The sequence below is a fragment of the Armigeres subalbatus genome, chromosome 1 (genome assembly GCF_024139115.2).
Source record: "Armigeres subalbatus isolate Guangzhou_Male chromosome 1, GZ_Asu_2, whole genome shotgun sequence".
NCBI lineage: Eukaryota > Metazoa > Arthropoda > Insecta > Diptera > Culicidae > Armigeres > Armigeres subalbatus.
Genome location: NC_085139.1, coordinates 6,180,394 through 6,206,028, shown reverse-complemented (window position 1 = coordinate 6,206,028; position 25,635 = coordinate 6,180,394). Strand labels below are relative to the sequence as shown.

The following is a 25,635-nucleotide window of genomic DNA, read 5'->3' as shown; positions in this document are numbered from 1 at the left end:
GCGAATGCGAGGGCGAGGAGCGTGTGAAAATTGTACACATGGCAGTTAATGATGTGTATTGTTGAGCTGCAGCTGGAAAATGACCATCCATGTTCTAGCGATATTTTCCTGCAACATGTTTTTGAAACTAGATAAATACAATTCTCGGGTACTTATTCAAAAGGACGTATGTGATTTTGTAAACAAAGATTCAAACGTCGATTTGTTCAATCTGATGGCACTCCCACGCAAACCATCACTACAGACAGGCAGAGGAAGCCTTCAACTACCTGTTGGTGGTGTTGGTTTGCGCGGTAGTGCCATCGGATTGGACAAATCGACGTTTGAATCTTTGTTTACAAAATCACATACGTCCTTTTGAATAAGTACCCGAGAATTATCGCCACACGAATAACATGGACATCTGTAGCAGCATTCAGCAATACATACCTTATGAATTTCGATGAACAATTAATTCACGCTATTTAGAATTTGTAAAAAATAATAGATTTATAAAAAGTTTTGACATGTAAACATTAAGCTGAGAGAGGTTCTCTCTCAGCTTATGCTTCAGTGAAGTGAAATTCACGTAAATCATATCGTTTATTTAAGTTAATTTCAAAAAGTTTCAGTCAAGGTTCATGTTACACTCCTTACTTTTCATAGTCATCCGGTAAATTGAGTGGAGTGAGTGAATTTAGTGGGTACGTAATTTTTCACGTACTATTAATGTGTAGATTATTTTGAGTGTAGTTTCTCGGTCAATGTCCTCCCATCTTACGCCACCCCTTCATGACCGTCCGAAGGACCTTTTCTGGGTGGTGAGATTCAGAGGGTGGCTTATAGCCCTCTCCATCCCCATTGGTGTTGGTGCTGTGTTTACAAAATTTTCCTTTGTTTGCTGTTAGAACTGTCATATTTTTCTTGTTTGCTGTTAGAAAACAACAAACAATGCGTGGAAACTAGAAATACTAGAATAAGAGATCGGCGAAGACGCCATCTTGTTTCCAATCGAACCGTCAAAAGCGGTTCCAATTCGACTTGTTTACATTTTGCATCCATAAGAAGCAAGCAAAAAGTTCAAGTGCTGCCAGTATTATTTCTACGATTTCATGCATTTTCATACGTTGCCATTTCGACAGTTTTTCACTTCGCTGGTCTCTGGTTGTAGTGTTGCTAGTGGAAACGCTAAGAAAAATATCGCAAATTTGAACTGTAAAGCCAACATCCTGATAAACAACTTTGCTGAAGAAAGCGAGGACCTAGCTCTATTCTGTGATTTTACACAGCCAATCTAAAACGCTGGGCATATATGACCCATCCGTCCCGAAAGGGTTTAATTGAACAATGACCACGGTTCTCCAATAGCCTTGCAATCAAAGGCGTAGGAATGCCAATCCGGAGATTGTTAGTTCTATTCTCGGTTAGGTCTAGTATATTTTCGACTTCCTGGGCATAGTATATATCCATTGTACTAGCCACTCAAGATACATACTCATGCAATGGCGGGCATACAAAAACTTTCAATAAATAACTGAGGAAATGATAATAGAATACAAAGTTGAAAAGCAGGCCAAGTTCCAATTGGAGTGTTGAGCCATTGAAGAAGAAGAAGAAGACCGTGGAGAAATCCACAAACAATTGGGTGTTGTTTGTGAATGTGTGGTATTCTGCAACTAATTATCTGTACTATGTTTTCTAGGTTTCCCATTCATATAGCAGAAATATTCGGCTACAGGTAGTACAAATCGAGGTTCAAGTCATATAAACTGATACTTGGGAAAAATTATTTTGGTTAGGGGTCGTACACTAATTACGTAAGCAATTATGGGGGAGGGGGGTCTGTTCTTTTCTACGCTGAATATAAATTTAAAAAAATATATTTTGTTTGGGAAAAATCTTACATGGGGGGAGGGGGTATTGAAAAACCCAGAAAATTTGCTTGCGTAATTAGTGTACGGTCCCTTACTTACCAATTGATATCCAAGTGGAGCTGCGTAATGACGATACTTCGCAATAATCTCAACAGGTTTCAGCGTCTTTGTATCTTCAAATCGACATGTTTCTGTCATTTTCCACATTTTCATCACTGTGTCCCAAGGGGCATTATTGAGAGCAAGCCACCTGTTTGCTTCAGACTGTTCAGCTTCATGAGGGTTAGCGTTGTTTTCTTTAGCAACTAGTTTTGCCGTATGCTGAAGTTCTCGTCGCTCTCGATCACGTTTCACGCTTTTCAGACGCTTATAAGCCTGATATATCGATCCTCCTGGATTCTTTCTCTCCGGAGGCGTAGCCGGGATGTAGTACATTAGCTGAAGTATAATTATAATTATTTTTCATATATGGATACCAATACACAATTTTTATACCATATCATTGTTCTCGGCTGGGAATCGCAGCTTCACACAATTCACGTAGTTCTCAAGCACCGCCTTCGGTAGCCGACATAATGCTACGTTATTCCCAGCAGAGTGACAGGAAAGATGGTGATTCGCTATGATGCCAGCTAATTCCTTCTTGCTATCCTTCGATAACGGTCCTTTCAAGCTGTTCTGGATAATGGCTTGTCCGACATCCGATTTGGCCAGTAGATGACTCAGATCGTCTGGTGAAAAAAATGGAGTGTTGGCAAACTGAGGTTGGAGATCGATTGTTGGCTTAAGGACACCTGAGGAAACCTGTTGAAATAAGAAAGAATTATAATTTATTAATTAATTTCAAGTAACATTTTCTATTTTTTGTCTTTCTAGTACATAAGGTGATTACCTAAATGTTGTATGAAATCAACGTAGGTCGACGAATTGAGGAATATAGAATAAGTAAATACGCTACTACTTACCCCAACGGCCGATGCATCTTGTTGCTCATATAATAGCGGGCTTATTGCACCAGCAGCTGAAATTCCCATGTTATTGGACACATCCGATAGCTTGGTTACACCACTTATGTTTACCGCTAGCTTGCCTTTCACACCACTATCCTGTTTATCATCCGTGCCGTCGCTCACGAGGCCGTCTGAATCGAGTTCGTCAATTTGCTTCTCGGAATAAGCTTCCTGTTGCACATTCGTAGCTGTACTCGCGAAATCGTTTGAATTCTGTTCGTCAATTTGCTTTTCGAAATCAGCTTCCATCATGTTGTAACAAATTTCATATTTTTGAACAGTGTTGCTAACTGTCACACTTCTACAATTTCTGTCGGTATCGGAACCGAGTGGTTCAACCTTACACATCATCCCACTTGTCGCCCCACCTGTGGGGCAATTATCACCGCCAGTCTTCTCGGACAGTTTTCTCGGATCCGCATCATTGGATTCGATGCACGGGGTATTCATGGTACCGGAGAATTGCTGCGCATCTGGCTGTATGTCTGAGGGTTCAAGCTGAAACATGTACATACTCGGTTCCAACGGTGGAATGCAGCTCTCATTCGGACCAATTGCCTATATTATTGAAAAACCAAGAAAATTTATTCTTTATAAACAATGCTGAAAAAGTGTGCTTATAAGTACCTGATCAGTTTTCCATTGAGAAATTCGTCGAAACACCTCCTGTCCAGTCCCACTCAACACGGTACCAGCTAACACTGCTTCCCACTCTGATACAGTAAGCGTACCAAAACTCTCGGCCGGGAAATTTTTATCTATAATAAAAATTAATATCCATTATACTTATATTTCAATAAACAAGAAAACTCTTACCACATAATGTGAAAGCAACGTCCGGCGGTAAGCTGATCTGCAAGCAGATTTTGTAGATATAGTTGAATTTCTCATCGAAAATCCGCAATGGATGAACGGATGTCATATTAACACTTGAAATACACTAAACACTAGAGTTTAAACGGAATAACACAATGCGAATGAAATGGTTTTTCAAAACACACGGCACGAGTCGCCATTCACTTTTATGGTTTTTCTAATCAAATTTTCAAGGCTTAGCTGAGGTGACAGTTAAACGAAAACAATTCTAAAATAGAATGATTTTCTTATTGGGGCAATGACGGAAAAAAATCATTCTGGTTTTTGATGACAATTATACGTAGTTTTCACCTTTTCGAATGTGAATGAAATAATGACGAGAAACAAAAACATTTCATTTTTTAAGTGAACAAAAATAACTTCCGCTTGATTATAAAATCATTCGATCGGTTTTGTCATTCAATTAAAGGAATCGTTTGTTTCGTAAAAGACTGAATGACGTTTCATTCAAAAAAGGGTGGAGACTTTTGTTCAGTGTAGACATCAGGTGAAAATGATAATTTTCATTTTGATTCAGTGTGCAGCAAAAAAAAATTCACTCTGTGATAGTGTTGATAAAATCTGCTTGGAGACCTCAATAAGCAGGGTTGCCACATATACAGATTATTCTGTATTTTACAGATTTTTGAGGTAGAGCGGTGACCAAGAATCTGTATATATACAGATATACAGATTTTTAGCAAAATTACAGATTTTACAGATTTCTTGAGGAGTATAATTTGCTATTAGTAAATACTTGTTTTCAATAAGATTTGAGGCTTATAAAATAAAATTCTTTGTTAAACTGATCTTATTACAGACTATTATTATATTAGCAAAATCTTAATTTGAAAAAACAGAACATATTGGCTCTGACAGGTTTATGCAAATCAACGATTTTGAAACCAGATAATGCTCCGTAAAATGTTTAAACTATATTTGAATAAAATGGTCTCAGGAAAATCTCAAGCAATAATAACAGAGAATCAGATCTAGCCCATATTCACATATGGGTCATTCCATACCAAGTGACCGAACCACTTGTAATCGACTTACACCAATATTTATCAAATTTTGTGGATTTGTTTATCTACCGATTATATGTGAAAATCCAAATTTATTTGATGATTGGACAACCCCTCGGCAAATGCGAGCACCCCGTTTTTGACGATTTGTAAAACCATATTTTGAACGACTCATATCTCGGACAGTTTTAAAGCTACAAATAACTTCTTTTTATGCATTTTGAAGAGAATTCTCCAAACTTTTGAGAAAAATATCGATTTTTAGTAGAAGTGTTGCCATCTGCATTGTTTTTGCGTTTAAGTATAAAATTGTATTTTTCTGCCAATGAGTATATTTTATTTGGAAAATAACACCAGCATCGTGTTCTCCAGAGAATTTTACATAAGAAACACTTGAAACCCCAAGGTACTATGAGCCGTTCTCGAGTTATAGAGTTTTGAATGTAATATGATTCAAATGGAGCTTGTCAATCACATAAGATTTTGTTATGTATACCCACCCAACCTTTACCCTTTTGCTAGAGTGTTTTATAAAATTGCCAAGAATTCCAAGATATTGTTTTCTTAAAAGAAATTGTAAAACATGTAACATTGAATAGAAAATAATGTACTTGGCAACGTAGTCACTTTGGAAAAATAACATTTCTGTATTGTTGTAAAGCGTGCTATTAAACTATTACTCACATAGGTACTATAGTATTTCACCTGCTATGAAAAGATTTTTTAATTTTATATATCATTAATTTATTTCAAAAGCTTTCAGCTCATATGCTGTTAAGCGTTACGGAGCCGAAATCTTTTTTTACTATTCTATTCTTACAAAATAACGTTGGATTAAGTTCACCGAAAGACTCGTGTTTTAATCATAGAAACAAACATTTTCTTAAAACAGCAAAAAAAAGACATACGAAAGGCAATTACGACAGAGGAAACGATATGGTTATCTAAAAACCTTGATTAATTTACCTTGCGGGAATGGTGCACTTCTCGTGCATTTTGAAAATAGTATTTTGACCATATGTTTCGAGTCCATAGTCCGAACCAGTCAAATTTAAATAGCAAACAATGGGACAGGATTTCCCGTAAAATGCAACATGTTGTGAGCAAATCGGTGCCTAAAAAGTGGATGAAACTTTTCTGCACACACACACACAGACATCAACTCACCTCAAGCTGAATCGATTGGTATACAACACTATGGATCCCCGGGCCTTCTATAGAAAGTTTGTTTTCGAAGCGAACATATAGCCTTTAAGAACGCTAAGTGTACGAGAAAGGGAAAAATAAAGTAGCTCATAAGGAAGTAGACTTTCACTATGTTATTGTGGGAAAAAGGGTATGAAAAAGGCAAATCATTAAGTAAATGATACTTGTACTTACAGAAGAAGAGGGTAAGTGATTTGTGACAAGTGGGAGGTAAGAGGGTTGAAAATGGCATTGGCGTTGGATGCAATTTTCAAACGAATTTTGTAGTTACACACAAGGCAGAAGAAAAGCTTAATGTCAATACTAGTCGACCAGAGGAGAACTATCCACGAAAAGTTTTTATCTTACTACCACGGGAATTAAACCCACGCTTCACAGCACCCAAATGTGATTTGACGACAGCCATGAGCTTTCAGTCACTCACCAAGGAATCGAGAATTCTCAACTGTGTATGTATATTGTCAAAATATGAAAATAGTAGACCATAAACAAACATCATAAAAATGGTCTTCTTTGAGATAATGATTCTATTTTCTGTATTTTGAAAATAAATGGATAATATTTGCTATCCAATTTTTTTGTATTTTTTGCATTTTTAACTCCTGGAGAATTCAAATTTCCTAACCATGTGACATATTGCGTTAAAGGTTGACCCTAAGGATGCCGAAAAACTTTTCAGCAGAAGGATCACTCAGAAAAATCGACACATACTTTATGGGAAAAATCCATGTATTTTGAAATATGCATATCATGCGTCGGCACATACCTAATTGCATACAAATTCACACATGGATACTATGACCCAGATGGATAGTATGTGTGAACACTTATGCAATGCATGTGGGCCCATGGAATATATGTGTCGAAAATATGGAATCCATTTCGCTAACCCCATTGCAAAAATCCATGTGTGAACTCATGAATATAATATGGAGTTTTTGTGAGTAATCCTTGCTGGAACGACGATCAAAATTGTTTATTCTGCCAGCACTGCCAAACTACGTGTATGTACCAATCATTCAACTGAGCGTTATTTCAAAAATTTTATTTTTTTAGGACTGAGGAACAAATTGTAGTATAGTGCTGGCAGAAACATTTCAACAATCAAACTCCCAAGCGTTGTAAAATTTCCAGCAATGCTTATTCTTCAGCAAACTTTTTCGGCATCTTTCAGACTATATGCTAACGTATTGAGTCAGATGATTGAATTAACGATAAAATAAAGCCGCTAGGAGCAAGAATGCAAAAAAAAAATCCATGCTAATCTTCATATAAATTTCAAACGCGATGCAGAAAGTGGGGAAGCAACCAATTGAGCTGTGTGTGTGTATGTGTCAATGCGAATGTGTGTGTATGTTCGGAAATTGTTAAAAATATTCAATGTTCACAGTGAAAAAAGGACTTTTCATTTTAAAAATCCTGTATCTCAAGATCGGAACATAGTACCTCGGAGTTTCAAGCGTTTCCAATGTAAAAATGGCCAAAGAACACGTTGGTGAGGTTATTTTTAAATAAAATTATACTCATTGGGTAAAAATGCATTTTCGAACAAAAACTTAAAAATTGTTCATTTGGCAACACTGCACATCAAAAAATATTTTTTATAAATTCCTTGAAAAATCTTCTTTCGAATGGTTACCTTAGATTCATTATAGACCTCACAGTTCCAGAGATATTAACAAAACAAAATGATGAGTTTCATACATTTGTCCGAAAAGGGGATGGTCGTATTAATCGTGGGGAGGTTTAATCCCTACGAAATTTGGGATTTTGGGGTATAACCCATAAATAAACAATTGGTCAAAATTTCATTTAATCCTAAGAAAGTCGATTGCACGCTTGCATTTTTCTCGGTCACTTCATATGGAATGACCCATATCTACACTCAAAATAATCAAAACGTCATTATTACGTGAAAACATAGGTGGCTTTTTTCCATCACCTTTTCCACGCAAGTGCTACGTGAAACGTAAGTAAACAAAAAATGAACTCATGAACACTCACTTCACCTGAGTGTCACGTGACAGCTACGTGTTTTTTTGGTGACTTACACGATATGATGCGGTAGCTTTTCAATGATGCTTCGGTGAAATGTATAAAAATTTTGATTAAAATTTAAGTTATTTTTCATTGACTATTATTAGTCCTAATATTTCATCGAGTGAAATAATGAAATAAAAACTTCCCGAGCTTATTAGATAATTTAACTAGGTATATTTATTGAAAATAGTTCACAATTTTTTAACTCGATTTATAACGCCGTTGCCAACAGAGTTTGTAAAATAACTTTTGATAATAGATGTGTATAAAAAAAATGATTGCATTTTTTGCATGGGTTTCTGGGCAGCGATCTGAGTTGATTCCACGATTCAATTAATTCCCTGTGAATATAAGCAAACATTTATGTACGATTTGATTCAAGTACAATTTAAAAAATAATCTCTCACTGGCGTAGTTTTTGTCATACACTTGAAACGCAAAAATGAGTTACCATTTTTGGTTATCCCTAATTTACCTTTATTTCTATCTGCGATATTTCAGTTAGAGTTGGTGTTCCACAAACAAATAATAATGTTACCATTGACGAATACATAGACCGAAATGTCCGGTACAAAGGCATTCAACTTTACAATTAAGAAGCAACAAATTTGGCGCGAGGACTGATCAGTATATTTTTAGAATGAATGCAAGTATTAGCTGTCAAAATGAACATCAGTCATGTACGTGATTTTCACGTAACAGTGATGAAGCCGTAATCATAAAAGCGACAGGATGTTCGTGTAACGTCTATATTATGTCTGATAATGGCTACCTTTGTAAGATGAAACTGTAAATAAGTTCATTTTCTGCGATCTACGTGATTTTCCACGTAGCATGGACGTGTGGATTATTTTGAGTGTAGAAACAGTAGTTCTGCTTAGTTGGTTTAGTGTGACTGAGCGGTTGGTCCACTAAAGTCGCTACAATAGTTAGAGACGGACCCACGACAGATTTCGTTCACTATTTATCAAATTTACATATTGTTCAAAACAAAGTTTGTTCAAAAATCATTTTGATTGGGTTTAGATGGATACAGATTTTCAATACAGATTTTTTTACTTGAGATACAGATATGAAGATTTCCTGAAGAAAAAATAGATTTAAATGTGCCAACCCTGCTTATAAGTTACACCCAGGTTTTTTTTACGCGGTTGGAATTCATTAATTTCTCGGTTAACCCGAACTTTCACAGATTCTTAAATACCACCTGAATTTTCTTTGATTTTTTGTGAATTTTTTCGTGGGGTTAACTCATTGTTTCTTTGACGCTGAAGGTCTTAAACGACTAAAACCAAACCGTGTAAAAAAAAACCTGGGTGTATAACATTTTTAAGTTTTATTTGATTCTAATTCATGATTCGGACCCTAGATTTGGACCAAAGCCTAAAATAAATGTTTTCTCGAAACATCGTATTCCAGGACGGCGTTCAAGCTTTGCGCATTCAGCCATGACGTTTGACAACAAAGCAGCGGCATTCATTCCAATTCTGGATTGCTGCTCAAGTGGGCTGGTCTTCAAACTCAGTCGTCCCACCAATCGTGAAGGTAATATTATTCCTATAATTAACAATCAATCAGTTTTTAATACGTTGACTATTCATCAATTTCAGCAATCCAAACATCATACATATCGTACCTGTGATTAAAAAAACTAAGTCTCGAAATAATGTTAAATTGTTGTGTTCCTTGAACACAACTCATTTATAATACTGAACTCGTGCATATATGCTTAGCACAGCAAGTGTCCACACTGACCTACATTCAACGAAATGGATAAACGAAAGTCAGATCGAAAAAAGGTGACTATCTAATTAACACATTCGAATTATAGTTTGTCATAAAAATAAAAATTGTTTTATTTTAAGCGAGACGCTTCTATACCGGAGCCGGATAGTTCCGGTACCGAGAAGGATGGTAGCAATCAGGTGAATCAAGTGGTTCAACGAGTCGAGGAGCTCAACTGCTTCTTCGATTTGCGTACAAAACGTGGACAGATATTGTTCTTCACGGTGACCATACTGGCCGCTACACTTACGCAGTGTCTTCCAAAGGATGCGCTTTCAACTATATTCCAGATGAAGGATGCTCAAAGCGGTTCGCAGCAATCAAAGGTGCAATGCGAACCCGAAGTGAAAGTTGTGGAAAAATTGGTATCCCACAGAGTGGATACCAGGCCAAAGTATTGGATTTACGGACGTAATCCCGATGGTGATCATTTACTTCATGTGAAGAATGTTCTCCAGCGTTTTGGAATGGAACAAGTGGGTAACGATACGGAAGACTGGGATTTATTGTGGGCACATGACTATCCGTTCAGAAAGGTGAATTTGTTTCACTTGAAACCACATCAACTGGTCAATCACTTTCCTGGATCAGGATATATAACGAACAAAGTTGATCTATCAACAACGGAGATGAAGTACATTCCCAAAGCTTTTAAATTGCCAAACGAAGAAGATGAATTTAGAAAGTATGCTCAACAGAATCCAAGCACGCGTTTTGTGCAAAAGAACAATCAACATCGACACATCGAAATAAAAACGATCGAAGAAATCGATTTTGGAAGCAACGACACGTTCATTCAGGAGTTTATCGACGATCCTCTCCTGGTGGACGGGTACAAGTTTGACATTGGAGTATACACGGTCATAACCTCGATTGATCCGCTTCGAGTCTACATCTATAAAGGAGACATCCTGTTCCGCTACTGTCCTGTCAAGTATTACCCGTTCGATCCGAAGAACCTGGACAAATACATAGTAGGGGATGACTATCTCCCGACTTGGGAAGTCCCCGTTTTGAAACCGTACTATACGAGACAAGGCTTTGGAATGAAGGAATCATTCGATGCGTACATTCGAAGCACTGGAAGGGATCCGTCGAATATCTGGGAGCAAGTAGAGGATGCCATCAGATTGGCAATCCTCAAAAAAGAACATCTCCTCGCAGGAATTTTGCCACGGTACGCAAGTAAACGGAACTTTTTCGAAATGATGCGATTCGATTTGGTTGTAGATAAGAATCTGCGCGTATTTCTCATGGAAGCTAACATGAGTCCGAACCTGTCGTCAGCTCACTTTAAGCCCAACCGTCTGCTCTACGAGCAGGTGATCTACAACTTCCTACGAATGGTCGGAGTGGGATCAGACCTCAGCAGAGAATCGTTCAGGAAGCGTTCCCCCGATGTGGAAGCCATGGTATCATCCCTCAAGAATATCGTGGTAGAGGCGAACCATTGTTCGGAAGCGCCATGCGCAGAATCGTGCGCCCCTGCGGAATGTTCGCTTTGTGTTAGCTGTTTAAGCGGGGCAGATCTAAAGGAACTGCATGCAGCGTACAGGGAACATTTGAATCGGGGCGACATGAAACGTATATTTCCAGTGCCAAAAGCAGACCAGCGGATATTCGAGCAACATTCGTTGGATCTGAGTGTTAGGAATCGATGGATGAATAATTGGTTCGACGCAAAATGCGAGATGGATCGATCGTATTGTTTTTAGGAGGCATTCCATTTTCAGGTTTTAAACGGATTTCAAGTCCATTCACGTACTTATACTAGGATAAGATGTTTTAAGTTATTTTATTAGATGACATGGAAGGATACTGATACCGTTAAGCAGAAATAACAACAACGAAAATAAACATATCATGGGATATCGTAATCAATTTTTTGTGTCCTCTTTTGATTGACAGCAAATGCAGTAAGAAATTGTGACTTATTTCAACTATTTCAAAGAAACAATGGTACATAAGGCTATCAAATTTTAAATAGAAAATTTTGATTACCAAGGATTTAATCACCTGTTGATCATTCCTAGCGAGTCCATCCATGATGGGAAATCTAATCTGGGCATGTCCGTCCCGTTGCCAAAGACAACTGTAAAGTTGTTTATATCATATTGATGAAACGTATTTTTGACGAAGGTTTCTCAATTTCATCAATTATTACAAAGTTTCCCAAAAAATGACAGCCAAAGCCACCACGATCAAGGAGGCCCTCAAACGGCTTGAAGATCGAACGAAGACCAACTCTTGCGACGATAAAGAAATCGATCTGTGCTTTCAGTGGCCTCCGATAGAGAAGATGGACACTACGTTGTCTACGTTGATTACCTGCGAGTAACGAATGACTGATTCCAGGACATAAACCTTCCACTCATGTGTTATTTGTTTGCAGAAAACTGTCGCTTTCCACCAACATGATAGATAAAATTTTCGGCCTTAGTGGAATGAAGAACCTTCGGGTGCTGTCGCTTGGCAGAAACTACATAAAAGCCATATCGGGCCTGGAAGGCGTTAGTGACACCCTCGAGGAGCTTTGGATCAGTTACAACCTGGTTGAGAAACTGAAGGGTATCAATGTGCTCAAAAAGCTCAAGGTGCTGTACATGAGCAACAACCTGGTGAAGGATTGGGTCGAATTCAACCGGTTGGCCGATTTGCCTATTCTGGAGGATTTGCTGTTCGCCGGTAACCCATTGGTGGAGTCCATGGAGGAAAGCGTTTGGCGTGCTGAAGCTAGCAAACGGCTACTGTCCTTGAGGAAGCTCGACGGCGAGACAGTGATTCGGGAGGAAAGCGAAGCACAGCCGGCACAGCAACCAGCGGGTCAACCAATAAAATCCGAATAAAATAATCCAAATCTTATGCCCTCAATGTGAACAATTCTAGACAAAGTTTGTGCCTTTTCTAGCTGGAATACTTTGGTTGGTATGATTGGTGTTCCGTTCCGTTCCTAGGGCACCATTGCTCCGTCCTTTGGTTTTTGTGGTTCAAAATTCAGTCCACTTATAGGTAGGTGAGACTTTTATTTAAAAAATTAACGTCCAGGTGGAAGATCAATGGTACAACATCATTACCTAAATTTACAAAAAAAATGTTGTCTTTCCATTTACAAACAGATACGGTTGGAACCCGACCAGAAACGACGACCTCGATAACAGCAGCTGGTCTGGTATGAACTTGGTGTGCATGAGAGTAAAAATACCAAAAAAAACTCCTCTACCACCATCTTGCGAGCATGTTACACGAAACAATGTTTCATAAGATATTGTCACCAGAAGGCGCTGGAGTGAAACGTCAAACTCGAAGGATTACGACACTAGCGCCTCTAGTTGTGAAATGCGCAACCAATTAAAATCCAAATTGATCGTTGAATGGTCGATGGTAATTTCTCTAGTGTTACGGCTGTTTGTCTGTGATTTAAATCTAGTTTTATTTGCACCGTGATTAAATTTTTCCTGCTTAATTTGATGGTTTTACATATTTAGGTTACAAATTAACACGACTTAAGCAGAGTGTATGTAATTAAGAGAGGCGACACTGTCAGAATTGGAACAAAATTCATCTGTCATTCCCATACAAAATCGCGTTCCAAACGAGCAGGAGACCTGTCAAATGCGGCACATGACGCCACTCTTAATTACATACACTCTGGACTTAAGTTTGTTTTGCGCCTACATCCAACACCTCAAGCTTCACTGCTGGGCTTTCATAGATGCCAGAGATACCTGTCTGTACGACCGCCGAACGTACTTGTCCATCTGATGAAGTCTTGACTGAAAGCACTCGACCTTTCGGCCAGAAGTTCCTTGCCAACTGAGGATCCACCACAACGACAATGTCGCCAACCGCAATTGGCTTCACAGGATAGAACCACTTGGTGCGCCGAGTTATCGTGGGTAGATACTCTGCTACCCATCGTCGCCAAAACCAATTTGCCAAAGCTTCCGACGCCTTCTAGGATTGTTGAAGTGTCAGCGGACAATCAGTGTACGGAACAAGAGGTTTGGACCCGTTCGAAGATCACAACAGAAAGTGGTTGGGGGTCAACGCTGGTTCGGCAAGTTTGAGATGTATGGCCCGAATTGTTAGGCATGTGACGACAGTCCCCAGCGCTTCTTATGACGGCGACCGATAAGGACGAGAAATGGACCAAAGAAAGCTGCAACTCGCGCCTTCGGAAGAGGTCCCAACGCTGGTGGTTCAGGTCTCGACATTCACATTTGCACTTGGTCGCAAACTCTGCGCACTCGAGGAATGTGAACTTCGTTCACACAGGTTTCATGGCATTGATGATGGTAACGCTGATGAACACTGGCGACGATGAGACGTGTAGTTGGATGCTCTCGCGGGAGTAAGATAGAGTATTTATCACTCTCATTTACAAAGTCACATTCGCCTAGATGACTGTGGATTTGCATCACGCCACGATCGTCGATAAAAGGGTTAACTTTGTACAAGCGGTTCTTCTTATTCAGACGGCGGCGGCCTGTTATTACTAATGCTACCTCTTCATTTTCTTGAGCTCGCTGAAACTGAAACGCCTCTGCTGTAGACAGTTCATCATTTGTGAGCGGACCAGTTATGCTCGTTGCCCGTTTTGCTTTCGTTTTATGTTTTCGATGGAGCGTTTAATGAATGGTCTGTTTTCGGTGTGATGCAGCAGATAAACTCGGATCTCGCTAGCGGTCTCCTCACCCTGTAGGGACGTCCCGGGCATCCGTCCAAAAGTAGCGACGAGCGATATTGATGGAGTCCCCTTCTACGATGTTACGAGCTTAACTCGTACCAACAAAAGCTGCTTGTAACTCCAAGCAAGGTATGGGAACGAACTTGATAGGTGCCACTCTCGTCTTACTTCCAACAAGAGCACACTCGATGTGATCATGGGCGAAAATATGACACGGCATCGAAGCCACTTTAGCTGGCATCCACGAAAGGATGGAGCTTCGTCATTCATTGCGTTGTGGAGGAAGTAACACCGAGGTATGCGGACGGATTCCAGCTCAGGCAGTTTCTGACCGATGGTTTCGTTCCATCCAGTTTAAGCCCGTCAGATCTCCTGAAGCAGTACCTTAAGGTACATCAGTTAGTGTGCAATGATCCCTAAAGGATCATAAAACGCTATTAGCGTCGTAGTCAGTACTGGAAAAGGTCGTGATCGTCATAAGACAGAGAACAAAACGCCTTTTTCTATTTCAGGCAATCAAATGAAATAATCGTGGGTTCTTTGATCAATTTCGCATGAAAAGCAGTCATGAAAGGATGTTGTGCTTTATTTTAAAATTAAAATTTCTATTTTATTTTAATAGATATATGCGAAGAATAGTGACTTGTCGATAAATTAATCATATTCCTTTAATTCACCGGGTTGAAAGGGGTAATAAACACAAAACTAAAGCAGGTATTGCACACTTTCATGCCCTGTCACGGGACAAATATTGTTTGAGATTTTTGTAGCTTGCCATTCATCCTTCGCGTTTCTATAGATATTGAAATGGGCAGATATGTAAACATTGCGTGACATATCTCATTGAAAATGAGAAATTACAGTACTGGTCGTAGTACATACCTTTTAGTAGGGTGTTTGACGCCAGACAGTAGATCTCAATTGCGATCCGTACCGTACACAGTTTGTAGCGGAAGACGTCGGCCATGGTACTCCATCACAGACCGAGAACCTTTTCCATAGCGAGCTCTGCATTCCTTTTCATGGACTTCTCGGATTTCGGATTCTCTCCGAAGGCCTCGAGTACAGCTGATGAATTCGACACCCAGTTTCTCATGTGATGAATGTAGCAAACATCGTTTGCCAGCTTGACTGCCTCTTTCAATATGTCTACGCTAGTCAACATATCGTCGATGTAATGACGACGACGGATAGTATCGACAGCAGTGGGATATCTGTTTTCGAATCGGGACGCATTCTTTAGGACGTACAGCGCTGTGCTGAGCGAGCAGGTAACACCAAACGTGAATACTTGCATCATCGTATCTTAGCTAAAACACCACAGGATCTGATGCTGACTATGTTCATCTTCAGGTCGCATCCGCATCTGATGAACATCTCTGCGATATCACCTCCTAGACAGACATCATAAACGCGTACAAAAAAGGATGAGATTGAGCAACGACTGCTACGCGCACATAAAATTTAGCGCACGCGAGTCTCACGAAGCTTGTGTACCTCACATTAGCATTGGTGAGTCACATTGAGACATCTCAATGCGATCAGCTCATGCGCTGTTTGCCATGGCAAACCTTTGCAAACACCAGCGAAGGTGCGTAAAACAGCTTGGGCGGGAAATTTTCATTCAATAATATCGTCGCCTAAGTAACGCCAGCTATGCATTCCTAGCGCATGAGATGAGTCTCGTGAGACGTACAATGAGACACGCTCACTGAGTTATTTTATGCGCGCGCTAGCTTCTCTCGTCGCACCGAATCGATGCTACGTGAGATTTTTTAGCTCATGGCACACTGTCTCATCCATGTATACATGAGAATCAAGAGACTCTGCTCCTAGACCAATTCACCGCTATCTGAATTTGTACTGGACTGGTGGCAGAGCGTTTAGCTGATCTGGACCTTTTAACAGTGCGAAGTTGAGGGAGACATTTGCGAACGAACAATTCGAACTTTCCCCGGCTTGCTGGGGTTGAATACCGAGAAAATCGGTAAGTACCAGGTGCGACTTCCAGTTACTCGACACTCCTCTGATGTCAGCTTACAGATACAACCTTTGCTAACGTAGTCCGCCATTTTCGCTCTCAGTGTTGCAGCTAACTGGGGTTCTCGTTCCATCCGTCACAGTAGTGTCGTCTCACCGCCATGGATCGGTTGTTTGGCAGACGCACATCGTGAAACTTCCACAGTAGACAAACTTGCGTAGTATTGATAGTGCTCTGTCGTCTTCCTTGGAAAGTAGCTGGTTCTGCGGAGCTCTGATCCCCATACTGTCGAGTGCGAAATAGCTCATCACCGCTTCATGTAGGGTTTCATCTGGTCCACGGGAATGTGAGCAGATATGGAAGCTATATAGGAGCGGTACTGTCAGCTGATACACTCCCCGATGGGCAAGTTCCAACCAAGACGAGTTCTAATGGCCACCGGATCGTCTGAGTTCCCTTCACGGCTGTCTACAGTGTGCATCACCCTTGAGATGCTAACACCGATCATTATTCTTGGTTGAACGTTGCTGTAAGACTCCAGCGGCAATGGTTCCAGATGTGCGTACCTTGCATATAGATCCTTCAAATTATGCAGACTTCTTCCCCTATGTGTTCCAGAGATGTTGAGCGAGACTATCTTGGCATCCCTTTCATACCGGCAGGTGTCCGCAGTCAGGGCAGCAGGGACTATGTCCAAGGGCTTGACGATTCCTTCCCAGGCCATCTGTGAGTTGTGGCACCTGCCTAGGATGTGGTGGGCCCTGTTAAACCTCTATAAAAGCTGCATGTATCCGCAAGTAGGCTCCGCCAAAGCGACCGTGTGCCGCTCAAAGCGCACAAGCCCAAGTCCTGGTGTTAGGTGGGACGCTAAACAGCCCTGACACGACGGCCCTCCGACGAGACAGGAGGTTTGCGCAGGCCCAATAAGCCGCCTTTAAAACCAACTATTACGAACGACATAGAAGATAATACGACTCGATACAATCGGCAACGACCTAGGCGACGAATAAAGGATCACGATTGGAAGCTTGGAACATGGAACTTCAAGTCGCTAGGCTTCGCAGGTTGCGATAGGATAATCTACGATGAATTACATCCCCGCAACTTCGATGTCGTAGCGCTGCAGGAAACCTGCTGGACAGGACAGAAAGTGTGGAAAAGCGGGCATCGAGCGGCTACTTTCTACCAAAGCTGTGGCACCACCAACGAGCTGGGAACCGGCTTCATAGTGCTGGGAAAGATGCGCCAACGCGTGATTGGGTGGCAGCCAATCAACGCAAGGATGTGCAAGCTGAGGATAAAAGGCCGTTTCTTCAACTATAGCATCATCAACGTGCACTGCCCACACGAAGGGAGATCCGACGACGAGAAAGAAGCGTTCTATGCGCAGCTGGAGCAGACATACAATGGATGCCCACTGCGTGACGTCAAAATCGTCATCGGTGACATGAACGCTCAGGTAGGAAGGGAGGAAATGTATAGACCGGTCATCGGACCGGATAGTCTGCATACCGTATCGAACGACAACGGCCAACGATGCATAAACTTTGCAGCCTCCCGCGGAATGGTAGTCCGAAGCACTTTCTTCCCCCGTAAGAATATCCACAAGGCCACATGGAAATCATCTAATCAAGTAACGGAAAACCAAATCGACCACGTTCTAATCGACGGTAAATTCTTCTCCGACATCACGAACGTACGCACTTACCGCAGTGCGAATATTGAATCCGACCACTACCTCGTCGCAGTATGTCTGCGCTCAAAACTCTCGACGGTGATCAACACGCGTCGGAGTCGTCCGCCGCGGCTTAACATTGGGCGGCTACAAGACGGTAGACTAGCCCAAGACTACGCGCAGCAGCTGGAAGTGGCACTCCCAACGGAAGAGCAGCTAGGCGCAGCATCTCTTGAAGATGGCTGGAGAGATATTCGATCCGCCATTGGAAGCACCGCAACCGCTGCACTAGGCACGGTGGCTCCGGATCAGAGAAACGACTGGTATGACGGCGAATGTGAGCAGTTAGTTGAGGAGAAGAATGCAGCATGGGCGAGATTGCTGCAACACCACACGAGGGCGAACGAGGCACGATACAAACGGGCGCGGAACAGACAAAACTCGATTTTCCGGAGGAAAAGCGCCAGCAGGAAGATCGAGACCGTGAAGAGACGGAGGAACTGTACCGCGCTAATAACGCACGAAAGTTCTATGAGAAGTTGAACCGTTCACGTAAGGGCCACGTGCCACAGCCCGATTTGTGTAACGACATAAACGGGAACCTTCTTACGAACGAGCGTGAGATGATCCAAAGGTGGCGGCAGTACTACGAAAAGCACCTGAATGGCGATGTGGCAGACAACGGTGGCGGTATGGTAATGAACCTAGGAGCACGCGCGCAGGACATACGACTTCCGGCTCCGAATCTCCAGGAAATCCAGGAGGAGATCGGCCGGCTGAAAAACAACAATGGAGTTGACCAACTACCAGGAGAGCTGTTTAAACACGGTGGTGAAGCACTAGCTAGAGCGCTGCACTGGGTGATTACCAAGGTTTGGGAGGATGAGGTTCTGCCGCAGGAGTGGATGGAAGGTGTCGTGTGTCCCATCTACAAAAAGGGCGATAAGCTGGATTGTAGCAACTACCGCGCAATCACATTGCTGAACGCCGCCTACAAGGTACTCTCCCAAATTTTATGCCGTCGACTAACACCAATTGCAAGAGAGTTCGTGGGGCAGTACCAGGCGGGATTTATGGGTGAACGCTCTACCACATACCAGGTGTTCGCCATACGTCAGGTATTGCAGAAATGCCGCGAATACAACGTGCCCACACATCATCTATTTATCGACTTCAAAGCCGCATATGATACAATCGATCGGGACCAGCTATGGCAGCTAATGCACGAAAACGGATTTCCGAATAAACTGATACGGTTGATCAAAGCGACGATGGATCGGGTGATGTGCGTAGTTCGAGTTTCAAGGGCATTCTCGAGTCCCTTCGAAACCCGTAGAGGGTTACGGCAAGGTGATGGTCTTTCGTGTCTGCTATTCAACATCGCTTTGGAGGGAGTAATACGAAGGGCAGGGATTGACACGAGTGGTACGATTTTCACGAAGTCCGTCCAGTTATTTGGTTTCGCCGACGACATTGATATCATGGCACGTAACTTTGAGAGGATGGAGGAAGCCTACATCAGACTGAAAAGCGAAGCTAAACGGATTGGACTAGTCATCAACACGTCGAAGACGAAGTACATGATAGGAAGAGGCTCAAGAGAGGTCAATGTGAGCCACCCACCACGAGTTTCTATCGGTGGTGACGAAATCGAGGTGGTTGAAGAATTTGTGTACTTGGGCTCACTGGTGACCGCCGATAACGATACCAGCAGAGAAATTCGGAGACGCATAGTGGCTGGAAATCGTACGTACTTTGGACTCCGCAAGACGCTCCGATCGAATAAATGGAGAGTTCGATTGCAGATTGCTAAGCGGCGGAGGTAATATCGAAACATTCGGTCGATTATCCAGGCGCTAACGTATATGTAAAAATAGCCAGCATGAGTTAACCACCTGGAGTTTGTATGGCGAAAGACATCTAACGCAGGTTTTCTCAACAGCAGGAACTTTTCACGAAAATCCACTACTACGCCTATCGAATGTTTTTTCGATTAAGTTGCTTATTTTCAGATATTAAACTTTAGATGTTGTTCGCCATACTGATTTCCGAAAGTTAACTCCTAGTGTGCCGCTGTAAGCACGCTCAAAGCAGGCGATTCATTATTACGCCAAAATACCTTAGACTACACATCACCTGCTCAGATATGTTAATACCAAACGAATAATATTAATAAATTTTCATACGTTTGGTATTGTAATAACATAGTATGTTATGCCTGAAATATTCTGCATACTATTTTTTATATTTTACCCACTTCTACCTCTTATGTACACCACGTTCATATCAGTATAGGATATTAATACCAGAACTATGTATTATTAAGTTATTCTCTTCTACTGGGAGAGCGATTGGCCGAAGACAGCTGTTTGACTGCAGTATTAAGCTCCGCGCGTGGCTCGCCGGACTGTTTTGTTCTACCTTAGGTTGTTCCGTTTGTTAAACGAAACGTTGGTGGATTTGATCTGTGAAGGGTTTCTGTTGAATTTGGGATTTAGCATGAAATATTATTCTGATGTCGGGATGATCTATTGAGATTGCAGGGAGAGGATTAGCGTGAAAAAAAAAAAAAAAAAAAAAATTCAGACCGCATCGTGCTTTCGTGCTGTGCGGTTCTTTCTCTCTTTGCGGAAGGAAGTTTTTAATACTACCCGAAGCTATTTTAATTTCAACGGTGCTTCTTAGCGCTATTTGTACCCACTGATCCCGTTACGATCTTTGCAAGGACCCGTGCCTTCGTTTTACGTTGGACCCGTTTGCGGAAGTAAAATTCCGACAAGCGGTGGTAATCCTGCAGGGACACCGTTCTGGGAAAAAACCTCTTAGAAGGTCACGTCTCCACGCTCAGCCATGAGCATTAATAAAAACAAGAGGAAGGGGGAGTCTCTGAATTCTCCACTTCCTTCAAAGAAACAAGGTTTCAAGACCGTCCTGCCAAAGCGCGGAAAAAATTAATTAATTGTTTATTCGTCTTCGATTGGATCGTACAGACTACTCTTATTCTAAGTTCCTTATTCTAGATTTGAAACAGCGACAATAGAAGGAAGCTGGAGAATTCAGATATTCCTTCTAACTCTAATATCGGAAATAATTCTTCTCCAATCGAACTGAGCAATCAGTTCGATTTGATTAATGATGAAATTGAGCAAATCGAATATACCTCTAGCCCAGGTGATTCGATTCATGCGAAAAAGCAAAGGATTCCGCCAATTGTGGTATCTGTTGCCGAGTTTTCTGGCTTCCGGAATGAGATTTTGAGTAACCTTCAGGGGATCAAGGTTTCATTTCAGATTGCTAGGAAGGGTGACTGCCGCGTTTTGCCGGGATCCTTTGACGATCGCAAACGTCTTCCTCAGTATGTGGCTGAGAAGCGCCATAAATTCTCCACATACGACGACAAAACTGAGCGATTGTTCAAAGTCGTCTTGAAAAGGTCTCCCAGTGATGATAAATCACTGGATGAGATTAAATTGAAATTTCTCAATTACTTGGATTTTCACCAGTCCAAGTAATTAAGATGAAAAAAAAATCCCACTCCGGTACTTCCCAGAGGGGCATTTCTCAAGAATTTTATTTAGTTCATTATAACAAAAGTGAACTAAATAATATGAAAAGTTTGGAAAAGGCCTGTATTATGTCTCATGTCCGTGTTACATGGGAACATTTCCGCAGGCCTGGGGAAATTCAAAACCCCACCCAGTGCCGTAAGTGCCAAAAGTGGGGTCATGGAACCAAACATTGTCACATGGATGCTAAATGCATGATTTGTTTTGGATCCTCTCACGCCAAGGACGCATGTCCTGTGAGAGAAGATTCCAATAAATTTAAATGTGCTAATTGTGGGGGCAATCATAAATCCAATTTCTGGGAATGCCCTTCACGCAAAAAAGTTTTGAATTCCCGTGCAAAATTGATGACGGGAAATTCCAATCGGATCAAAGATTCGACGGGTAGAAATGTTTCAAACGCTCAAATTTCGAAACCGGTTACCGGTAGAGCAATTCATACCCACCACAATTCACAAACAAATTTTGCCGCTCGTCAACAGGTAGCAAGCACTTCCGTAAATTCCAATTTTTCGAATGTACCTACGTATGCAAACATCAATGCTGGTAGACAAAATTTTTCTTCTCAAAATGAGGTTTATACCCATGTCCCAACGGAAAATAACGGTCATGTTGCCGATTCAGGTAGCATGACTGCTTCCGACTTTGATTTTTTAACTGAACAATTGCATCACATGATTGATGCAATGTTCAAAGCAAATACCATTCCTGAAGCTGTTCAGGTTGGTATAAAGTACACACAAAAATTGTTATCGGACTCCGTTTCAATGGATCCAAATAATTGTGTGAAAGTTCTAAATTGGAATGCCCGCTCTCTAAAGGGTAAGGAAGATGAATTATTCAACTTCCTAAAAGTTCATAATGTGCATATTGCCATTATTACATAAACTTATTTAAAACCAGGACTCTCCATTAAAAGAGATCCAAATTATTTTATCTACAGAAATGATCGTCTTGACAGCGCCTGTGGTGGGGTCGCCATTGTCATTAATAGACGTATCAAACATAAATTATTTTCTTCGTTTGAAACCAACGTTTTTGAAACCTTGGGAGTTTCTGTTGAAACAAATTTTGGACAATTTTCCTTCATTGCAGCCTACTTGCCTTTTCAATGCAATGGGCAGCAAAAGAATTTGTTGAAAGCTGATCTTCAAATTCTGACTCGCAACAAATCAAAATTCTTCGTAATTGGTGACTTCAATGCCAAACACCGTTCATGGAATAATGCTCAAAGCAATTCCAATGGTAAAATTTTATTTGAAGATTGTTCTGCGGGATATTATACTATTCAATATCCCAATGGACCAACTTGTTTTCTTCCAGTCGAAATCCTTCTACAATTGATTTAGTTTTAACAGATTCAAGTCAGCTGTGTGGCCGATTGGTAACTCATGCTGACTTTGACTCTGATCACCTTCCTGTGACATTTGAAATCTCACAAGAAGCCATTTATAATCCAATCAGCTCTACTTTTAATTATCATAGAGCTGATTGGGATTTATCAAAACGTATATCGATAGGAATTTTGATGTTGATATTCCTCTCGATACCAAAAGTGATATTGATAATGCTCTCGTATCTTTGACAAATTTAATTGTCGAAGCCAGAGGCATTGCAATTCCGAAATGTGAAGTTAAATTCAACTCCATTATTATTGACGACGATCTTCAGCTACTGATCCGTCTTAAAAATGTGAGAAGAAGGCAATACCAAAGAACTCGCGATCCCGCGTTGAAAGTTATTTGGCGAGATTTGCAAAATGAAATTAAAAAACGTTTCGCTATTCTGAGAAATACCAACTTTGAGAATAATGTCTCGAAGTTGGATCCCAGTTCGAAACCCTTTTGGAAATTAACAAAAATTCTTAAGAAACCTCAAAAGCCAATTCCAGCGCTTAAAGAGGGAAATAAAATTTTATTAACAAATGGCGAAAAGGCTCAAAAACTTGCTCAGCAGTTCGAGAGTGCCCATAATTTTAGTCTAGGTCTCACTAGCCCAATTGAGGATCAAGTTACACGGAGCTTCGAAGACATTCTCAATCAAGAGAATGTTTTCGACCCTTCGTCGGGAACTAATGTGGATGAAGTGAGAAGCCCCAGGTGATGATGGTATTTTCCACATAATTACCAAAAAAATTCCTGTGAGCTCTTTATCCTTTTTGGTTTATTTGTTTAACAAACGTTTTCAATTGACATTCTTCCCAGATAAATGGAAAAATGCCAAAGTTGTTTCAATTTTGAAGTCGGACAAAAATCCAGCTGAGGCTTCTAGTTATCGCCCAATCAGATTGCTTTCTTCAATAAGCAAACTGTTTGAAAAGATGATTTTAAATAAAATGATGGTTCATATTAATGACAATTCTATTTTCGCTGATGAGCAATTTGGTTTTCGCCATGGGCATTCAACCACTCATCAGTTATTAAGAGTAACGAACTTAATTCGGCTCAACAAATCTGAAGGATATTCGACTGGAGTTGCTCTTCTTGATATAGAGAAAGCATTTGACAGTGTTTGGCATGAAGGTTTGATTGTAAAATTGATGAATTTTAATTTTCCTCTGTACATCATTAAACTGATCCAAAATTATTTATCAGATCGCTCACTGCAGGTAAACTATCAGAATACTAAATCTGATAGATTACCTGTAAGGGCTGGTGTCCCCCAAGGCAGCATACTGGGGCCCATATTGTATAACATTTTTACTTCTGACTTACCTGATTTACCACCAGGGTGTCAATCTTTGTTTGCAGATGACACGGGCCTTTCAGCCAAAGGGCGAAGCCTTCGTGTCATTTGTAGTAGATTGCAAAAAAGTTTGGATATTTTCTCCACTTACTTGCAAAAATGGAAAATTTCCCCGAATGCTTCCAAAACTCAGCTTATAATTTTCCCACATAAGCCGAGAGCTTCTTATTTGAAACCTTCTAGCAGACATATTGTCACTATGAATGGGGTTCCAATTAATTGGTCTAGCGAAGCTAAATACTTAGGACTTCTGCTAGATCAGAAATTAACTTTTAAAAGTCCCATTGAAGGCATTCAAGCCAAAAGTAACAAATATATTAAGTGCCTATATCCACTTATAAACAGAAAATCAAATTTTTGTCTTAAGAACAAACTTTTGATTTACAAACAAATTTTTAGACCTGCCATGTTGTATGCTGTGCCAATATGGACTAGTTGCTGCAATACCAGAAAGAAGGCACTCCAGAGGATTCAAAAAAAAAAAACGTGAAAAAGAAAGGATCTATAATACGGAAGATCTGTTTCAGATGTCAGTTGGTAGACAGACTGCGACTTTTGAGAGTCGTGATGTATAGTGTACACTGAGGATACTGGTCGTAAGAACATCATACGTTTCTCCTATGAAATTTCACCACAAGAAATTGTAATGATTTTCATACGATTCTCTTATGGAATGCATTTCATACGACAATCTTATGAAATATTTTCAGTTTGTTAAAAAAAAGTGTAACCCGGGTTCGAACCATGGACGTCGTGATTAGGAGGCGTGCGTTCACACCACACGCCCATCGACGCTTCGAGAAATTGTTTTGTTGGATACCCAATAAAAAGTTAGAATTGATCGAAAAAGGATCCTACGATTTTCATAGTTCAATTCGTATGAAACATTCTCATAAGTTTGGTCGTATGAAAATCTTACGGCCAGTATCCTCAGTGTAGAGAGTCGTGATGTGTCGCCAAGGGATGGATGGATGTCTGGCTGTCTGTCTGTTGGTCTATCCGTCTGAGGCTTTTTACATTTTTAACAAAATATTCATTTTGAGCTATAAATTAGTAAACTTTCACTTACCTTAAAATTTCCTATGCGATTACATATATGATATTTTTGCACAAGAAATGTGAAGTATCCGAAAATCAAAGATTTTAAGTAATACTTACCAAACAATAGTGGACTCCAAAATCAAGGAATTTCGAATATGTGCGTCAT

At 40.7% G+C, this 25,635-nt stretch overlaps 3 protein-coding genes across 4 annotated transcripts; 2 read left to right on the top strand and 1 right to left on the bottom strand.

Moving 5' to 3' along the window:
* Positions 1–740: 740 nt before the first annotated feature.
* LOC134205933 (uncharacterized) lies at positions 741–25,625 on the bottom strand. The gene is made up of 7 exons (XM_062681638.1): positions 25,587–25,625; positions 3,680–3,716; positions 3,491–3,621; positions 2,819–3,421; positions 2,349–2,657; positions 1,939–2,291; positions 741–852 (listed from the first exon to the last, which is right to left on the bottom strand). The coding sequence occupies exons 4-7, from the start codon at positions 3,374–3,376 to the stop codon at positions 741–743; spliced, it is 1,332 nt and encodes a 443-aa protein (XP_062537622.1). The 5' UTR covers positions 3,377–3,421; positions 3,491–3,621; positions 3,680–3,716; positions 25,587–25,625.
* Positions 9,383–11,651, top strand: LOC134220231 (probable tubulin polyglutamylase ttll-15). Its single transcript, XM_062699232.1, has 3 exons — positions 9,383–9,534; positions 9,600–9,788; positions 9,855–11,651. Exons 2-3 carry the CDS (start codon positions 9,759–9,761, stop codon positions 11,487–11,489), a joined length of 1,665 nt encoding a protein of 554 aa, XP_062555216.1. The 5' UTR covers positions 9,383–9,534; positions 9,600–9,758; the 3' UTR covers positions 11,490–11,651.
* On the top strand, positions 11,769–12,985 carry LOC134220240 (dynein axonemal light chain 1-like). Of its 2 annotated transcripts, XR_009981816.1 has the most exons (3): positions 11,769–12,108; positions 12,167–12,783; positions 12,891–12,985. XR_009981816.1 is itself a non-coding variant. In XM_062699239.1 (2 exons), the coding sequence occupies exons 1-2, from the start codon at positions 11,954–11,956 to the stop codon at positions 12,618–12,620; spliced, it is 609 nt and encodes a 202-aa protein (XP_062555223.1). In that variant the 5' UTR covers positions 11,769–11,953; the 3' UTR covers positions 12,621–12,968. The 2 variants fall into 2 exon arrangements, 1 of the variants encoding a protein (XP_062555223.1); XM_062699239.1 differs by having other exon boundaries at positions 12,167–12,968.
* Positions 25,626–25,635: the final 10 nt, after the last annotated feature.